Raw genomic sequence first — 21,217 nt, 5'->3', positions numbered from 1 at the left:
CTTCATCCAACACCAATACCCTCCATCCAACACCAATACCCACATCCAGCACCAATACCCACACCCAGCACCAATACCCACCATCCAACACCAATGCCCTTCATCTAACACCGATACCCACCATCCAACACCAATATCCTCCATCTAACACCGATACCCACCATCCAACACCAATACCATTCATCCAACACCAATACCCTCCATCCAACACCAATACCCACATCCAACACCAGTACCCACCATCCAACACCAATACCCTTCATCTAACACCAATACCCACCATTCAACACCAATATCCTCCATCTAACACCGATACCCACCATCCAACACCAATAACCTTCATCCAACACCAATACCCTCCATCCAACACCAATACCCACATCCAGCACCAATACCCACATCCAACACCAATACCCACCATCAAACACCAATACCCTCTATCCAACACCAGTACCCACCATCCAACACCAAAAGCCTCCATCCAACACCAATACCCACCATCCAACACCAGTACCCACATCTAACACCAATACCCACCATCCAGCACCAATACCCACCATCAAATACCAATACCCTCCATCCAACACCAGTGCCCACCATCCAACACCAATACCCACCATCAAACACCAATACCCACCATCTAACACCAGTACCCACATTCAACACCAATACCCACATCCAGCACCAATATTCACCATCCAACACCAATACCCACATCCAGCACAAATACCCACATCCAGCACCAATACCCACCATCCAACACCAATACCCACGTCCAACACCAATATTCACCATCAAACACCAATACCCTCCATCCAACACCAGTACCCACATCCAACACCAATACCCACATCCAACACCAATACCCTCCATCCAACACCAATACCCTCCATCCAACACCAGTACCCACGTCCAACACCAGGAGCCACATCCAACACCAATACCCACCATCAAAAACCAGGACCCACATCCAACAGCAATACCCAACATCAAATACCAATATTCACCATCCAACACCAATATTCACTATCAGACACCAATACCCACCATAAAATCTTCACTTTTCCCACCAATACCCACCATAAAACACCAAATCCAAAATTCAAATCAAACATCAACATTCTCCATCAACACTCACATTATGAGGCAAACACCATTTACAATTACACAGCAACATTTTCTATTCTGGACAAAAACCATCACATTCCAACAATCACCACTGTTCATGAACATTGTCCATACTTCACACTTCACCAATACCAACAGCTGATCACACAGCAACTAAAATTCTTCAGTAAACACCAATATTTTCCATAAAGTACACTGTTCACCAACAAAAACATCTCATCCCATCTCATTATCTGTAGCCGCTTTATCCTGTTCTACAGGGTCGCAGGCAAGCTGGAGCCTATCCCAGCTGACTACGGGCGAAAGGCGGGGTACACCCTGGACAAGTCGCCAGGTCATCACAGGGCTGACACAGAGATACAGACAACCATTCACACTCACATTCACACCTACGGTCAATTTAGAGTCACGTTCATTAACATTTCACATCAAACACCATTAAACACCAACATTGTCCATTACATTTCTACATTCTTTATAAGATACCAATAACTTTGATCAAAATCCAGCACCGAATAATACATACCAAAACATCATTAAAACCAACAATAAAAAACACTATTCCTCAACAAACATGAGGCCATTAAACACCACCATTTTCTATCAAACTACATTCAACAATACAAAGGGCTCAGAACATCCCTACAACAGTAGAGGGAAAAGAGAAGGAGCAGAATCACATCAAGAAAGCACTTCAGAACTACAGGTATCCCAACTGGTCTTTCTTCAAGAGCAGAAAAAGGAACATAATGGACAAGGAGGAGAACAGGAACAAACGCAAGAACATTGTCATTCCCTACACATCTGGTCTATCTGAGAAACTCAGGAAGATCTTCTACAAACACAACATTCCAGTACATTTCAGACCCAGTAACACCCTGAAGTAGAAACTGGTCCACCCTCAGGACAGAATAGCCAGACACAAACAGGACAACGTAGTGTATGCAATTCAGTGCAGTGAGGAATGCACGGACTCGTATATTGGGGAAATGAAACAACCGCTTCACAGGTGTATGGCTCAACACAGGAGGGCCAGTTCCTCAGGCCAGGACTCTGCTGTCTACCTTCATCTTAACAACAAAGGACACTCATTTCAGGATTGCAACGTACGCATTTTAGCCAGAGAGGATCGTTGGTATGAGTGAGGAGTTAAAGAAGCCATTTTTGTCAACCTGGAACGGACATCACTGAACAGAGGTGGGGGTCTAAGACATCATTTATCAGCCACCTACAATGCAGTCCTTGGCACACTTCCCAGACAACTGAATGCACACCAAAACCCAGCTGTTTTCAGTGACTCACAAGAGGACAGAGAGAATCAGCTTTCCATTGATCACCTTAACGGGCAATCCATTGATCACCCTAATGACTCTCGAGGCCGTTCACATCCAGCCCCCAGTGACCCACACCAACAGGATGACTCAACGACGCCTTAGATGAGCTTTTCATCCATGAGAGGATAAATACCTGATACTCCCTACTAGTCAGACAGAACTGAAGAAGCCTTTCGGATGAGAGGTGAAACGTCTTCAAGAATCTTCAAGCAAGTCCAGTTGCTCTCTTTTACCACCCACAGTTACTATGACCTGGATGACTGAGAATCTTCACAGACATTCAACAATACACAACAAAAATACACAAAACACCTACATTTTCCAACATTCACTCCTGTTTATTAACACCAACATTCTCCATCGAACATCTCATCTCATTATCTCTAGCCGCTTTATCCTGTTCTACAGGGTCGCAGGCAAGCTGGAGCCTATCCCAGCTGACTACGGGCGAAAGGCGGGGTACACCCTGGACAAGTCGCCAGTTAACCTAACCTGCATGTCTTTGGACTGTGGGGGAAACCGGAGCACCCGGAGGAAACCCACGCGGACATGGGGAGAACATGCAAACTCCGCACAGAAAGGCCCTCGCCGGCCACGGGGCTTGAACCCGGACCTTCTTGCTGTGAGGCGACAGCGCTAACCACTACGCCACCGTGCTGCCCCATCAAACGTCTCACCTCATCTCATTATCTCTAGCCACTTTATCCTGATTTTCAGGGTCGCAGACAAGCTGGAGCCTATCCCAGCTGACTACAGGTGAAAGGCGGGGTACACCCTGGACAAGTCGCCAGGTCATCACAGGGCTGACACATAGACACAGACAACCATTCACACGCACACCTACGGTCAATTTAGAGTCACCAGTTAACCTAACCTGCATGTCTTTGGACTGTGGGGGAAACCGGAGCACCCGGAGGAAACCCACACGGACACGGGGAGAACATGCAAACTCCGCACAGAAAGGCCCTCGCCGGCCACGGGGCTCGAACCGGACCTTCTTGCTGTGAGGCGACAGCGCTAACCACTACACCACCGTGCCACCCCATTGAACATCTATTATATAAAAAACTTTTTTAAAAGATACAGTTTCAATCAAACCCCAACACTGACCAATACACACCAGAAACCACCAGCAAACACCAAAATTCTCCATCAAACGTAACTATACACGACCTGATTCTATGAATTTCAATCAAACATCCACAATCATGGGCGGCACGGTGGTGTAGTGGTTAGTGCTGTCGCCTCACAGCAAGAAGGTCCTGGGTTCGAGCCCCGGGGCCGGCGAGGGCCTTTCTGTGCGGAGTTTGCATGTTCTCCCCGTGTCCGCGTGGGTTTCCTCCGGGTGCTCCGGTTTCCCCCACAGTCCAAAGACATGCAGGTTAGGTTAACTGGTGACTCTAAATTGAGCGTAGGTGTGAGTGTGAGTGTGAATGGTTGTCTGTGTCTATGTGTCAGCCCTGTGATGACCTGGCGATTTGTCCAGGGTGTACCCCGCCTTTCGCCTGTAGTCAGCTGGGATAGGCTCCAGCTTGCCTGCGACCCTGTAGAAGGATAAAGCGGCTAGAGATAATGAGATGAGATCCACAATCATACCAACATGAGCCACTTGAACACTGTCAAAAGTCAACAAACGCCATCAAATATGAACAAGTGTCACTCTATAATGTTCCAATAAAGGAACCAAAGTGTGAACGGTGAGAAAGCTCTCACACAGGTTGTTCATGTGCAGTTTGGTGTGTAAAGGTCAAGCTTCTCTTTTGCGTGAAATTCATCTTAGCTCACTTTCTCACTGTTGGAAGGCAGAGAGCTTCATGTCTGTTTAACGTCTCTGAGAAAACGTCTGACATGGAAGTGACAGGAAGCTTAACACAGTGAAAACCTGTATACACTGTTTCAGCTTCAGCGTACTTGAACGTGTATCGTTATTGATATAAACTCACCGGCTACTTTAACAGAAACTTGTTCTTGATTCTAAGATTCCTGTTCATGGCTGCAGGAGTGGAACCCAATGTGTTCTTCTGCTGTTGCATGCTTTTCTGCTCACCACAGTTGCGAAGAGTGATTATATGAGTTACTATATCCTTCTTGGCAAAAATTCTCGAACCAATCTGGGGTGGGTTTCCCAAAAGCATCGTAGCACAAAGATAATCATTAAATGGTAGAGTGAGCAACACTTTCTCTTAGTTAAGATGCTCTTAGCGTTAAGAGGCTTTTGGGAAACCCACTCCTGGCCATTTTCCTCTGATCTCTCTTATCAACAAGGTGTTTGTTTCCACCCACAGAACTGTCGCCCACTCGGTCACTCAGTGTTTTTTGTTTTTGGCACCATTCTGTGTAAACTCCAGAGACCGTTGTGTGTGAAAACCCCAGGAGATCAGCAGTCCATCTGGCTCAAATCAACACCCATGCCACAGTGAAAGTAAGTCACGCTTCACTGTGAGATCACAATTTTTCCCATTCTGATGTTTGAACATTGTGAATGTTAACTGAAGCTCTTGATCTGTATCTGCATGATTTGATGCATTGTGCTGCTGTCGAGGGATCGGCTGATTAAAGAACTGCTTAAGACAGCAGGCGGATGTCGGGGTGTTCCTAATAAAGTGGCTGGTGAGTGTAATAACGGCTTTGCTATATTATTGGCTTATTAAAGGCAATTATCAACATTGTCGATGAATATTCTCCAGTAGCTTATCAGCAGTGACTGATTAGTGTGTATAAATGCGAGCCTGGGATTTAGTTTTCAAACCATTAGCGAGACTGAACTTCTTTCGATGAGCTAATATTCATAATTGTCAGTGCGAGACTTCACTTTATCTCGCTGAGTAGCTAATTTTAGGTAAATGGCGTAATTTTTAAACATTGTTTTTCACTATGTGAAATTTTTACAAGCTTTTTACTTTACTGAGTACATCCTCGCAGTAACAACTTTTTTTGGAAGGTTACCCGAGGTCAGGCGTATTGCAGGTGTGCAAGTATTTAAGCGTAATGCGTCATTTCAGTGCGATTATTTTTGCTACGCCGGAAACAAAGTGACTTTATGATGTTGGAATTCAGCTTCGACTTCCTGTATAAGTCACAGCGTTCACATGCTCCAACAAATGCTGATCATTTCCTCTTAAAAAAAATTGCAGGTGTGTAATCTTCAACCCTGAATGTCAAAACTTATATTTTAATAGGCTACGGTATATGGGCAAAAGTTAGTGCACCCCAGACAATCCCACTCATATGTAATTGTTGAACTTCACATCACATCCCACCCTGGATTTATTCCCCGTTTACTGTTATAATAATCTCCACTCTTCTGGGAAGGCTTTCCACTAGATTTTGGTGGGAATCAAACTCTCGAGAGAGGAGATTTATGGGGACTGGAGTGAGATAAAGAGGATTAATATTTGGTGGGAATCATGCATCAGGAGTGACAGGAGCAGCAGGAGGGGAAATAGAGTTTAAGGGGATATCCTGAGTCACGCAGAACTGATTTCCCGTCCTTGGATCCAGGATATCCGCTTGCAGAAGGTGCCGAGCTGTCATCCTTATTTTAACACACATCAACGAGGAAAAGGAAATGTCTGTAATAAAGCTTGCTGTAATAAACCTCAAAAATAACTTGCTGAATTTATGAAAATGTTTTTATTTCTTTTTTTTCAGTCATAGCTATTATCATTATTATTATCATTATTATTATATCAATTATGACACACAAAATCACACAGGTGTTTAAGACAGGTCTGGCTCAGTTTTTCTTCTTTCTTTTTTTTTTTTACCTTTTACAATAAAATCCGAAATCATAAAGAGTGAAAAAAAAAATCATCAACACTCAAGAGACGAGTGGACAGAAAGCACCCAACCACAGTCTTGTCGAAATCTGAGAGAGAGAAATATCATCATTAAAAAGATCGTTAAGAAAAGCGATTATGATCGTCGTCATCAACAGGTAGCACGACATCTCGTTATTTCATTTCATGGAATGGAAAAAAAAGGTAAAAACAAACTCTTTAATCTGATACAGTACAAAGACATTCAGGTTGTACAGACTTTGTTCTAAGCACCAAGCTGTGAGATTAATATCGTTAATATTCATGTGTAATTCTCTAGATCATATACACGCCAAGGGACGGCTGAGCCAAGGGGGATCAAGCACCATCACGAATTAAACGTCCTCCTTCTCAGCTTCAACACCGCCTCAGAAATCAGTACAATTAACCCCTTCAGACCCACAGCGCCGTCATTACGACTCATTCAAACGCACCGACTCATAAACTCCACTGATTAGAGAACTATTCATCTTCGTATATCACCAATCATAAAATAATTCCGACTTGCTATTTAATTTTTTATACTTTTATGATATGTATTAATTTAATGCTTTTTTGGTTTTTTTTTAACAAATGTTCATTAAATGGGTCTGAAAGGGTTAATTATTGAAAACTCATTTACAAAATCTGGACTTCCCTCACGAAGAGGAGCACCATGTATGCTTTAATAAATACACCCGAAGCAGTCGAATAAATAAAATCACGATTAAAAAAAAAGAATGCAAATCAAATTCTTCAAAAAAAAAATATTGCAGAACAAACAAAAATAAAGAAACAGAAAAAAAACCCAACAGCAATCTTCATCATTATTATTATTTAAAAAAAATAACACTAAAAAAAAAAATCACTAAACACTTACAAGGTTTTCTGGATAAATGCAAATAAGATTTGAACCCGTATTATTATTGTTGCTGTTGTTGTTTTTTTGTTTTTTTTTTACATTTGTGAAAATCGTTAATGCTCTGAGAAAAATGCAATATTGTTTTTAAAAAATGATTAATATTGCATTACTGCTTTCTTCTTCTTCTTCATTTTTTTGTTTTTTTCTTTTTAAATCTGTCACAAGGCCAAAATGGTGTGTTTTTTCCATCTCTTTTTGAAAACCTTTAAAAATAAAAAAAAATTAAAAAAAAGTAAAAATAATAGCACCCAGATCAGTATGCAAACAGCATTTAGAAAATTTAGCGTTGTAGTAAATGCATTCACAACAATATCATTGTAGCAACCCCTCGTAATGCCTGTGTGTGTGTATACTGTATAAGTGTGTAGCTCCTTCCCCTGCTGTTATATTGTCGTATAAAAGCACCAGAGACGCCGAATAAATAAACTGAGACATTTGCATAAATGTAAACTACAATAGTACCTGAATGAGTTCACGTTTCAGCGATTGTGAACGATCACAGCAGTTTGTTTGCTCTGTGTGCATTTGTGTGTGTGTGTATGCGTGTGAGTGAGCAAGCTTCATTTAAAAAAACAAAACAAAACACAGTTCGTATTACGCGCCTGGGTCCAGTGTGTACTGGTGTGTGTGTGCCACATCTCTGGCCGGTCTGACCTCAGAGCGCTTATAACAGCATCATAACAGCGTCATAACAGCGTCGTGACTCCAGTAGCTGGTGAAGGGGGAAGACGAGCGAGTCAGTGAAGCACCTGCTGATGTGGTTCTGTAAACAGTGTCGCGTAAACAGCTTGTGGATTGGAGAGTCTGCAGTAGTGGTTTTTGATTTTTAAAAAATAATAACAACAATAAAAAATAATGCTAAAAAATAAATGAGAGAACTGAACGTTGGCACTGGTGCTGGCGAACGTGCAGGAGATTTGGTCATGGCTGTGTGACATCAAACACCTCGGGTTCATTTCGAACACGGCACAGGAGCCTGAGACAGAGGAAGAGAAAAAAAATCACGTTTCAGGTTTCTGGGCTGCCGTCTGTAATAGAAGATCAGACATTTTGTCTTTGTGATCGTTTATATTTTTATATTTGTACTGATATAAACATGCACCTCAGGGCTCTGCCTCAGCGCCTTTTGTTTTTGGCCTGTTTTTGTTACTGCACTAATTCACTTAATTTTTTTAGCTCGTAGTGTTCTTAGACCCTGACTCATTTATCAGAGCATCAGGAAACATTTTGATAGCTCTGAATATGTGTCTAAAAAAGCGCTGTAAATGTTGCTTACTTTTTACAGTCTTTTCGTGAAGTTGTGCATAAACGTCCACCAGACTGACACAAGTTTTGTGTCGGTTTCCGGTTGAGAGTACACCGTGCGTATTCTGGCTGCTGCTTCTCACTGGCGCTTTTTATTTAATGCTATTTTCCCTTTTGTTTTTGTGTAGTTTGATGTCTGTTTTTGTTTGAGTGTTTTGTGGTGTAGCTCCGGACCCAGTTTTGGGTGTCAGTTCTCTCCAGGCCTTGGTTTGCCGTGGGTGACGCCTGTGCTCCTCGCGATGGACTGCATGGAGCTCGTTGCTCATTTTAACATCAGGGTTGTCCAGCGTTCTGTGTGGCGGTGCTTTTGTGCTTGACGCGGTGTTCTGAGTGATGTTGCTTGGTGGCGTCGCGGTGGCTGTGCAGGCAGTTTGGGACATACCAGCGCTCTGCGTGGCGGTGCTTCTGTGCTCGCTTTGTGGATCCGCAGCGCGGTGTTTTGGGCGGTGTTGCCCGGCAGCGTCACGGCGGCTCTGCAGGTGGTGTGGGACTTGTTTTCGTGCACCTTTTGGTGGGATTGTGGCTGCTACAACATTGGAATGACATCCTGACCTTTATTTGGTGGACTTTTTTTTTTCCCTTCCCTTTCCTTGTAATTGTAAAGCGACCTTGGGTACTGAGAAAGGTGCGATATAAATTTAACTTATTATTTTTATTATTATTAAGTTTTGCTGGTTTTCTTCGTACTTGCATGCGTATCAAATATCAGAGCGTCAGTGACGCAGTAGCTCACACGGCCATACCATGAGAAACCAGACTCGTTTATAATTAGCCGAGTTGCTCTTCATGAGAACAATTAGAACAATTTGATCTTCCAAACAAAACAATCAGAATCAAAATCCATTGAAAACTCAGTGATGAGTAGCAATTTTTGTGAATTGTGGACGGACGGACAGACGGACGGATGACGGACGCTGCGTGATGGCAATAGCTCATCGGCCTACGGCCGTGTGAGCCAATAACAAACACAGATCAGTTGTAAATTACCAAGCACATGCCAATTTGTCTAGTTGTGTGTGTGTGTGTGTGTGTCTGACCAAGGTGAAGTTATCGTAGGTGTTCATCAGCTCCTCCACTCTGTACTGTTCGAGCACGACAACTCCACTGAGGGTGGAGCTCCTCCGACGAGCGCAGTCCTCGCAGTGCACCACGTACGTCTTCCTGCTGCTGCTCTCGCTGGTGACGAACAGCAGATTAAACACCTCCACCTGCGCACGCACGCACACACACACACAGATCATAGATGCACATTCATCCCATGTCTACATGGATTATAATTATAGACCAAAATGAAACCATATGTGTATCCTTACTGTATATTTAACAGTCATTCCACAAAATCGAGTCATACATGAGCTGAGAGCCGACGAGGTGCGTAGCACAGAGTTGTCTATAAGCCATGTATGGTGAGATTGAGTGGAATAACTGTTTTATTCGATCCACATTCACTGGATTTTGAGAAACAGAGCATTTTTATTTATTTATTTTTGCAAATTCAATAAATAAAAACTTTATACAAAACATCCGACAAAATCATTTCTGCTTCGAATGTAAACAAACCAGCGTAATAACAGGAGCGATTTGTGAAAAATGTGATAATAATTCTTGAAAAATAAAAAAAGACACATTCTTAACATTAAATACTTTTATTCCATATTTTGTTGTTTGTTTTCTGTATTTCTGGGGGTTTTGTTTTCAAGTAGAGTTTTTATTTCGTCCTCAGTTGGTTCAACAACACTCTCCGCCATTTTGATTTTCTCTACTCACATATATGAGCTGATATCCTAGTAGTAGAGTAGCCAATCAGTGCGCATGATTGCTCATATCCAGTGCATGTGGATAGAGTAAATATATGAGTGATTCCACGCTTATGGGTAATATGACGATATGCAGACATGGGTATATACAACGTGTTAACAATTAAATTTTACTCACAGTAGTGATGAATGATTTATTGCTAGTTATTAATTGTAACTTTGAGAGATAAGATAAAATTAATGCTCAATCCATATTAAATCAAAAGTTATTAAATAATCATTTTGAAAAAATTGTCAGATTCGCAAGAGCTGTTGGGGACATTCTCAGATACATTATTTTACATGGCTCTCACATGGCTCTAATGCCTACTATCATTGAGTTTTGCATTTATAAATTCAATAAGGGGACGTACCGTTGAATTTTATATATTGTTATATATATTTAAGTGTATATATATCGATTTAGAAACATTTGAAAATACGTTGAACAGACGTTTCCGTCCCGTCAAAAATACACACGAAATGGGTAGATAATTAATTTTACTATACAAAGTTTGGATAATGGATATTTTTGAAAAATGGTAGAAAACACTATTACCGTATTTTTCGGACTATAAGTCGCACTTTTTTTCATGGTTCGGCTGGCCATGCGACTTATACTCCGGTGCGACGTATATATGTTTGTTTGTTTTTTTCACCGCGGGATAACTGGAGCTGATGCTGAGTCTGACGACAGCCACTCAGAAGAAGAGGAAACGGCGCTTCATCTGCCGCTGGAGTTGGCAGAGTTGTTCAGAAGCGACACCGAGGATGAGGAATTCAATGGATTTGCTGATTTGGAGTGAAATCATCAGCTTGATAAACTTGATTGACCTGTGTTTTATTATTAATGATAGGCCTATAGTTATTTAAATAAGTTATGTAGTGATTTTAGGCAGTGCTTAATTTGTGAAGTGGGAGGTCCCAGAACGCAGGAGGTGGGTGGGTCCGGCGACTCAAAAAAAAAAAAAAAAGGCGGGGGATGGTTTACTATAACTTTACGCACATGCGCTTATTGTGTGTGTAAAATAGGGGATGGTTTACTATAACTTTACGCACATGCGCTTATTGTGTGTGTAAAATAATAATAATAATAATAATAATAATAATATCAGACATTATGATCTTAGAAAACGCTTTAGTGACAAACAGTTACAGACAGTAATATGTCGTGATATTATATTATAAAATATTAATTTTTATTAGTCTATATATTAAATTATATATTACATTTATCTTCTAAAATAACAGACTGTACTCATCACAACCGGTTTATTTCACCATTGGAGATCAGATCACACAAGACATGAGTTAAATGACTCATTTTAAGGATTTAAGTAGGGGATTTAAAAGCGGTTGTTGTTGTTTTTTTTTCACTAGACGGTTGTTTTTATTACCGTACCTGTCTTTGGAGATGATATACCTATAGCCTACTTGACCTCTGATTTGATGAAATAAAATTCGACAAAAATGAAGAATGACACTCCTCGATGATGACTACAGCTTTAATAACACAGATGAAAGAGCCATGGGGCGATAATAAGCCCTACCGGTAAAAATATTCTAAAAGCAAACTGATTACTGCATCAGTAATAGGCTACTAATATTAGTTATAATAATAATATAGGCTATTAGTAATAACGATAGTGATAGTATTAAAGATAGTAGTAGATATTTAAAATAATCAGACTAGGCTACTTACAGGGCAAAGGGCGCGTTATCACTGCTCAGCTGTTCGTTTATTAAATAAACAGTGCAGTTGCGCAGTAACCACGTGCCGCTTATCAGATAGAATCACAGATTCTATGGATAGAATAACCCTTCAAAAAAGTGCGACTTATAGTCCGGTGCGACGTATATATGTTTTTTTCGTCTTCATAATGCATTTTTTGGCTGATGCAACTTAAACTCGGGAGCGACGTATAGTCCGGAAAATACGGTAGTTTTCTTATATAATGAACAGAGAACGTCTGCGTTATTTTTTTATCAATTGTAATCGCTTTCAGTGCGAGTGTTCGTAAATCCGTCAAACATTACGTTCTGTTCAATTACCGATAAAAAAAAAATTGCCCGGCTATTTAAGATATTGCTGTTTAGAGAGTATATATTTTTGTGCGGTCTTTTATTTGACGTCATCAAATCATGTGTACACAAGCAAGATGGCCGAAGCTAACAAGAGGTATGTTTCCCGTCAACGATATGTTTACCATCACGCTCCGTTACATTAACCAAGTCTGGACGTAACGTGTCTATCAATTCAAAGTATAGTCAACTCCTCGGCACCTGCTTAGTTTCAGTCTATTTCTAATCACTTATTTTAAGTAACATGTAGGTTAAGTACGATAAGATATACCTCAAAAATAGTTAATCTCGGTTTTCACGATTTGACATGTAAACAGACTGTTGCATTACTTCTGTTACGATTGTCCATCTCGCGTCTGTTACAAATTAATTACAATCTAGCTCTATACCATGTTAATCTTATTGAAAGAATGTGTATGTTTATTCTACTACACGTTTATTAATTATATTTGCTAAAACATCACCTTCCTATGTTTCAAAAAGCCAACCAGTCTTTTTACATTTTTGTATCAGACAATGTCATTCTATTGGTGTCAAACATTATTAAAAAAAACTGATGTAGATTGCTACATTAAAAAAACCCCTCACTGTTATATTCTAATATATCATTACTTTATCTATACATAATAAAATACAGTTATAAAATAATTCTACATTGTTAAAATTGAGAATATATATGTCCACAACACTTCTGTTACGTTCTGACTTTGGCATATAAATATGTTTTTATTACATCTCAGAAAATTAAAGTTATCTTTTAACATATCATTCATTAAAGATTACATGTTTTGTGACCTGATGGTAAAAAAAGAAATGGTTTTAGGTGAATTTTTAAAAATAAGTTCATGTCCCCATTTCAGTACCCATAAGTGTGGAATCACTCATATATATATATATATATATATATATATATATATATATATATATATATATATATATAAACACCTGCCAGGAGGACATAATAATTTGGTCCTCATGGTATTGTTTTTATTTTCGTGCGTAACTCACGTCACACTCGTTGCAATAATAAGCCGGCTCGTCCTTCACACGACTCTGGTAGCAGATTTTCTTCCCTTCTGCTACAAGCTGCTCTCTCAGAATCTGGATATGTTTCATGGACTGCAGGAGACAATGTCTACACCAGACACGGACCACAAGTGCTTCAGAATATCTTCCTTCCATTAAACATGTCACACATTTCATTCAAAATCTCATACTTTGCTCAAAATGTCTAATTTGTATATCCAATTTACTCAGAACATTATAATTAGTTTGGTATCTCACGTCATCTCAGAAGGTCTCGCTTTTGTTAGAATATCTCATATTTCCCTCTCTAAATATTTACCTCAGGTGTAGTTTCTCATTTTTACCTAAGAGAGTCCCATATTTACCTCCGCCAAGGAGGCTATGTTTTCGGTAGCGTTGGTTTGTTTGTTTGTTTGTTTGTTTGTTTGTTAGTTTGTCTGTTAGCAACATTACAGAAAAAGTAATGAACGGATTGCTCTGAAATTTTTTCCAGAGGTGTGACTGGGCACAAGTAACAATCCATTAAATTTTGGCGGTGATCCGGATCACCTTCTGGATCCCGGATTTTTTTAAAGGATTAATTTTTTCCCCATTGAAATGAATGGGCGCGCGACGCAAAAAACCAGATTTTTCATTCCGTAGGCCAAACCGTAAGGTGTAAAGTCATGAAACTTGGTACACTGATAGAGGAGTGGACCCTGATTGATTTCATCAAGTTTCATATTGGTACGTCTCACGCTGTAGCACCACCAAGTGATCACAGTCTTGCATGCGTTCATGCACGTAACTTTTGATCCGTATGTCCGATTTTCATAAGTGGTGCCGTTGGAATCCTTGGAACTAGACAATTCCAACGCACCCTATGACGTCATTCTCCACCTAATTAGATTTTCCGCCATTTTGAATTTTGTCCAAAGTGAAGGTAGAGTGACCCTGGCCGGATGTTTTGTCCGATCATCACGAAACTTGGCACACATGATCTCCAGTCCATGCCTAATGAATGATATTCGTTTCGCTCTCATATGTCGAAGCGTTCGCCCGTGGCAGCCAATCAAAATCGATGGCGAAGCCACCAAACAGGAAGTGAGCTCATATCACGGAAACGCTTTGACGTATCAAGACCATATTTAGTGACATGACTTTGGACACCATCCAAACTACCCTCATCAAATATGGTGTCATTTGGCTACTAGGGCGTGTCACAATTAGCAAAAATGTATTTTGGCTCATATCTCAGAAACGCTTTGACATATCAAGACCATATTTGTTGAGATGACTTTCGGCACCAGTTCATGTACCCTCATCAAATTTGGTGTCATTTGGCCACTAGGGGGCGCCACAATGAGCAAAAACGTGTTTTGGGTCATATCTCTTTACGGATTTAGAATTACATCTAAATTTTCATGTTAGTGATGCTCTGGGATGTCCCTGTAAAGAACCTTGCCAGCCTGTTATCTCCGTATGAGAATCCGCCTTGTGTCTTGGCCAAACTTTCGCGTGTTGACACAAAACTTGTCGTGTGGGTGTGCGGTCACCTCTCTTGCCGGGTTGCCATGGTGGCGCACCTGAGCAAGCACACTTTCGCATTTTCTCCGGAAATGCATTCTAGTTATTATTACCTCCACAAAGGAGGTTATGTTTTCGGTAGCGTTGGTTTGTTTGTTTATTGGTTTGTCTGTTAGCAACATTATGGAAAAAGTAATGAACGGATTGCTCTGAAATTTTTTCCAGTGGTGTGACTGGGCACAAGTAACAATCCATTAAATTCTGGCGGTGATCCGGATCACCTTCTGGATCCTGGATTTTTTTAAAGGATTCTTGGCGGAGGTCTGCGCTCTCCAAGTGCTTTTCTAGTTTAAGTCTTGTTTCAAAAAAAGGTTCACATTAAGCTCAGAATCTCAGTTGTTTCAGAATGTCTCATATTTTTGTCAGAACATCTCATTCAGCACAGGAAGTCTGATGTTTCATAATAATAATAATAATAATAATAATAATAATAAAAAAGTAAATATGCGATCTCATATTCACTTTGTCAGATTTGAAATGTATTCAAAATTATTTGCAGGTTCTGTTGAGATGATTTCATGTTGAGCCCAAAACATAGAATCTCATTTTCAGAAAGCCTCAAATTTATTTTATTATCTCATATTATCTCAGAACATCCACCCCTGTAAAGTGAAGTCACCTGATCATTTTGTAAGTGTTTGGGTCAGTGATCTTGATGGTGCGGGCGACGTTCCAGGAGACGTGAATCATGGGAACAATCGATTTGACCTTTTTGATCTCATTCCATTCAAAACGCTCCAAAGCCAACTGATACTGATAGGCTGGAAACACACACACACACACACACACACAAAATTACAAAAAGCTTACACACAAACAGCCCCCTTATGCGATTTGTGACCTCAAAGATTTTTGATTTTTGAAGTTTTGAAACACCTTCAACGATTAGGGATCAATGTTAAATGTCATAACAGTGAAATTTAACTTCTTTTCCTCGTAATTTATCTGCACATCGGAGGGAAATTCTAACATTCCTCATAATTCTCTCTCATTTCCACTAATGTCTTTACACTAACCATATTAAAGACTTCATTGCTATGTCTAACTGTAGCTTGGCAGACGTATTTCTCTGTTGCCTAGCAACAGTGTTCTTATCATTTAAAACACTTTGTGGCAGCGGGGGCGTGGTCAAGCATCGGTCTGTGACAGGAGGGCGGAGTCAGGGAAGTTAAGTGGCAGAATCACTACACCTGTCGTTAATTAATGTGTTTGTGTCTTCCCAGTGACTGCGCCCTATTTAAGGAGAGAGAGCGAGAGCAGAGGGAGCTCTCTCCCGAACCAGGCGACTGGAATGTGTGTGCGTGCATGTGTGGCTGAGAGAGAAAGATTTGCACTGGAAAGTGGAAATAAAAGAGTTTTGTGAACTCAGTTCTGTCCTGCCGTCCTTCTGTGCTCCACCCACTAACACGAACTGTCACACACTTGCATGACCAGTCTTTTGCGCCTTCACCTCACCATGTCCGATATGCACCATCCAAAGTGGTATTTTGTACTAGCTATGCTACATCATTTGGACACAAACCAATCACAGTGTATTGTGGAAATTTATAAAAACACTCTGATTATAATTTCAGGTATGACCGCTCCCACACTCTTGGAATATTTCATATATCTCAGACTATCTCATATTTATTTCATAATTAGTTATGATCTCATATTTATGTTATGTTTGTAACCTAATGTCTCACATTTAATTTAGTACCGGTATCTCATATTTAGGACAGAATATCTTGTTTTTAGTTAGTATCTCATATTTAGCACAGGCTGTATCATATTAGATTAGCGCTTCATAGTCAGCACAGAATGCCTTGTAACTAGTTTAGTATCTCATATTTAGCAGAGAATGTCTTGTGTTTAGTTTAGCACCTCATATTGAACAGAGGATGTCTCATAGTTAATTACATCTCATATTTAGCATAGAATGTCTTGTATTTAGTATCTTGTATTTCATACAGAATGCCTTTTATTTAGATTAGTATCTCATATTTAATACAGAATATCTTGTGTTTAGTTTAGTGTCTCATATTTAGCACAGAATGTCTCATGTTTAGTTTGGTACTTCATTTTGAGCACAGGATGCCTTGTATTTAGTTTAGTATCTCATATTTAGTACAGAATATCCTATATTTAATTAAGTATCTAATGTTTAGTACACAATATCTTGTATTTAGTTTAGTATCTCATATTTAGGACAGAATATATTGCATTTAGTTTCGTAACTCACATTTTGTACAGAATATCTGGTATTTAGTTTAGTATCTCATATTTAGCTCAGAACCTGTTATCTCAGATTCTGTGTCTCATATTTTTGTCCAAATGTTGCAATTTTTTATAGAAAGATTAGAAAGTCTCATGTTTAGTTCAGCTCTTTAGTGTATAGTGTGTAGGGTGTGTTATTGGACAGACAGTAGATATGCATTTTGATTTTTTAGGATCTAAAGGAGCGAACCTGAACAGAATATAAAGGTCAAAGTCTATTGGTGGAAATCATTAAGTTTTTCTGTATTTTTCAGCACTCACAGTTCAGCGGTCCCACGTTCCAGGCAATGTTGTTGCACCAGCCGACGGCCTGAACCCAGTGCACGGTTCCTGCGTTAATCCACACTAAATCTCCGGGACGCTGGATAAAACGGTACACAGGGATGTTGGAGCAATACAGATCATCCAGAACCGGCCACCACGAACCCGTCAGATAGTCCACTCCGTTCCTAACGGACAGGAAAAGGACAAACAAGGGGACATGGGGAAGTGCTCCAGTAGCGACACACTAAATTAGATTAGGATAAAGGGATGAGTGCAAGGATGTGAGACGTGACTCACTTCTCACAGAAGTGGCTGATGGCCTCCCAGTAGTGTTCATGGACAGCAAACCACTCACAGTCTCCGGGGCCGATGTTAATGTTCACCGAGCAGAAGTTGTTGTTCTCCTGGTGTCCTGAGGAGATAAAAACGAAAAATCAACACAACACGTATCATTTTTACATGAACATGTGTATAATGTGTGTAGTGTGTGTAGTGTGTGTGGACTAATTTATTATGTGTATGTGTAATTTTTTTAAATTCTTTTTTTTTGTACTTTTTTGTTTTTGTTTTAAATATTACTGTATGTATGAATTATTATGACGATATATTGGATTTAATTTTTGTATTAATTCTACTGAATTATTATTAATTAATTTAATTTAACATTTTATTTATGGTTCTCTGTGCATTTCTTCCTCTTTTTGTGTTTTTTATTTGCATCAGAATTATTGCTTTTTAATTTTAATTACATTTTTAGTTCTTTAGCATTTTCTTAATCTTAACTGTTTATTTTTTTCATTTGTAGCATCATTGTTGAATTCTTTACGGTTCTTGGTGTATTTCCCCTCGCTCTGAGTTATATTTTTGTTGATGTGTTTTTGTGTCTCAATTATTACTTCCTGAGTTTTATTTTTTCATGTCATCAATTTTAAAAAAAAGCATTTTTTACGTTTATTATTAATTGTAATTTCCCTCTTTTGAGTGTTTTTGTTTATTTTATTAATATAATAAAGCTGACTCATGTGAAACCTTCAAGACTGGTCTAAAAACATTACTTTTTGAACAATATTATTAATTATGAATGTTATAACTTTTGTATTTATTTATTTGATAAGTATAACTTTCTTACAATTTGAATACCAATCCTCATTTTGATTAATTTGTCTTCATAATTTTTTAATACATGTAAACACAAACATACAGATGCTTTTACTGTTATAATTTATGATTTGTTCATATACAGTGGTGCTTGAAAGTTTGTGAACCCTTTAGAATTTTCTATATTTCTGCATAAATATGACCTAAAACATCATCAGATTTTCACACAAGTCCTAAAAGTAGATAAAGAGAACCCAGTTGAACAAATGAGACAAAAATATTATACTTGGTCATTTATTTATTGAGGAAAATGATCCAATATTACATATCTGTGAGTGGCAAAAGTATGTGAACCTCTAGGATTAGCAGTTAATTTGAAGGTGAAATTAAAGTCAGGTGTTTTCAATCAATGGGATGACAATCAGGTGTGAGTGGGCACCCTGTTTTATTTAAAGAACAGGGATCTATCAAAGTCTAATCTTCACAAAACACGTTTGTGGAAGTGTATCATGGCACGAACAAAGGAGATTTCTGAGGACCTCAGAAAAAGCGTTGTTGATGCTCATCAGGCTGGAAAAGGTTACATAACCATCTATAAACAGTTTGGACTCCACCAATCCACAGTCAGACAGATTGTGTACAAATGGAGGAAATTCAAGATGATTGCTATCCTCCCCAGGAGTGGTCGACCAACAAAGATCACTCCAAGAGCAAAGCGTGTAATAGTCGGCGAGGTCACAAAGGACCCCAGGGTAACTTCTAAGCAACTGAAGGCCTCTCTCACATTAACATTAGCCAATGTTCATGAGTCCACCATCAGGAGAACACTGAACAACAATGGTGTGCATGGCAGGGCTGCAAGGAGAAAGCCACTGCTCTCCAAAAAGAACATTGCTGCTCATCTGCAGTTTGCTAAAGATCACATGGACAAGCCAGAAGGCTATTGGAAAAATGTTTTGTGGATGGATGAGACCAAAATAGGACTTTTTGGCTTAAATGAGAAGCGTTATGTTTGGAGAAAGGAAAACACTGCATTCCAGCATAAGAACCTTATCCCATCTGTGAAACATGGTGGTGGTAGTATCATGGTTTGGGCCTGTTTTGCTGCATCTGGGCCAGGACGGCTTTCCATCATTGATGGAACAATGAATTCTGAATTATACCAGTGAATTCTAAAGGAAAATGTCAGGACATCTGTCCATGAACTGAATCTCAAGAGAAGGTGGGTCATGCAGCAAGACAACGACCCTAAACACACAAGTTATTCTACCAAAGGATGGTTAAAGAAGAATAAAGTTAATGTTTTGGGATGGCCAAGTAAAAGTCCTGACCTTAATCTAATCGAAATGTTGTGGAAGGACCTGAAGCGAGCAGTTCATGTGAGGAAACCTACCAACATCCCAGAGTTGAAGCTGTTCTGTACGGAGGAACGGGCTAAAATTCCTCCAAGCCGGTGTGCAGGACTGATCAACAGTTACCGCAAACGTTTAGTTGCAGTTACTGCTGCACAAGGGGGTCACACCAGATACTGAAAGCAAAGGTTCACATACTTTTGCCACTCACAGATATGTAATATTGGATCATTTTCCTCAATAAATAAATGACCAAGTATATTATTTTTGTTTCATTTGTTTAACTGGGTTCTCTTTATCTACTTTTAGGACTTGTGTGAAAATCTGATGATGTTTCAGGTCATATTTATGCAGATATATAGAAAATTCTAAAGGGTTCACAAACTTTCAAGCACCACTGTAATTACCATTTTTATTGTTAGAGCATTGAGACTCTGAAATGCTTTGAAATAAATTAATAATAATAATAATAATAATAATAATAATAATTTATGGGTAATGGATCCATTATCTTAAAAGCCTTTTTTTTTTGTTAAAAAAATTTAACAGTTTTGTTCATTTACTTTTTAAAAAAAAGCATTTCTGTGTGTACCTGGTGTGCGGCTGCCCGGAACCTTCATATACAGTTGGACGGTATTCATGCCGAGGATGGTGTGTCCGACATGGCTCAGCATGTTCTCCGTGGAGGAGACGCGCATGAACACAGGCAACTTCAACAACTCCTGCAGCTGCAGCTTCCACCTGTACACACACACACACACACACACACAAATAATCAACACACACACTCAGGTTTAATTCCCCTGTGTCTGTGTGTGCATGTTTTACCTCTTCGGGTCAGAAAGATCGATGTTGGTACCAAACTTGATGATTTTGCCAATGGACTTCTGCTCTGAGCTGAATGAGAGGGAAGCAAACAGCTTACACACCTCATGCAAAGACACACACACACACACACACATACACACACACATAAACACTGTGAAGAAGAGGACACTTAGAGATAAACAGATGAGTGAATGATGTATCTTCACACCTCTGTGTGCAGAAAATGCTGCTGGATGGAGTCTCTGACGTCGATTCTGTCTTTCTGTCTCCTTCATCTTCATCCTCGCTGTCCTTCTCTTCCTGTGAGATATTTAAAACACAAAAACAGTCTGACTAGGCAACAAGGGTTTCCAGTTCAATTTCGGGTTTGATCTTCATGTTTGTATGCTTGTAACGATCTGTAAAGTTAAACTCAACCTGTCGTGAACTACAAAATTATTGGCACCCTTATTAACGTCCA

The 21,217-nt window shown here is 39.5% G+C and overlaps 1 protein-coding gene across 4 annotated transcripts in view; it reads right to left on the bottom strand.

The window, feature by feature from the left end:
• Nucleotides 1–6,076: 6,076 nt before the first annotated feature.
• kdm6bb (lysine (K)-specific demethylase 6B, b) overlaps nt 6,077–21,217 on the bottom strand; it is a 40,145-nt gene continuing 25,004 nt past the window's right edge. For 3 of the 4 annotated variants that reach the window (XM_060909155.1, XM_060909154.1, XM_060909157.1), the window contains 9 exons: nt 20,966–21,057; nt 20,758–20,826; nt 20,522–20,670; nt 17,777–17,891; nt 17,477–17,664; nt 15,576–15,717; nt 13,373–13,499; nt 9,524–9,694; nt 6,077–8,157 (listed from right to left, as the gene is read on the bottom strand). In XM_060909155.1, the coding sequence (XP_060765138.1) occupies nt 8,134–8,157; nt 9,524–9,694; nt 13,373–13,499; nt 15,576–15,717; nt 17,477–17,664; nt 17,777–17,891; nt 20,522–20,670; nt 20,758–20,826; nt 20,966–21,057 (1,077 nt within the window). In that variant the 3' untranslated portion in view covers nt 6,077–8,133. Of the gene's footprint in view, nt 8,158–9,523; nt 9,695–13,372; nt 13,500–15,575; nt 15,718–17,476; nt 17,665–17,776; nt 17,892–20,521; nt 20,671–20,757; nt 20,859–20,965; nt 21,058–21,217 lie in introns of those variants that run through there. The other variant, XM_060909156.1, reaches the window with a different exon arrangement.

Source organism: Neoarius graeffei, chromosome 25 (genome assembly GCF_027579695.1).
Source record: "Neoarius graeffei isolate fNeoGra1 chromosome 25, fNeoGra1.pri, whole genome shotgun sequence".
In the NCBI taxonomy this organism is placed as follows: domain Eukaryota; kingdom Metazoa; phylum Chordata; class Actinopteri; order Siluriformes; family Ariidae; genus Neoarius; species Neoarius graeffei.
Note: the sequence above shows the minus strand (reverse complement) of the source record. Positions and strands in the feature narration are given on the sequence as shown.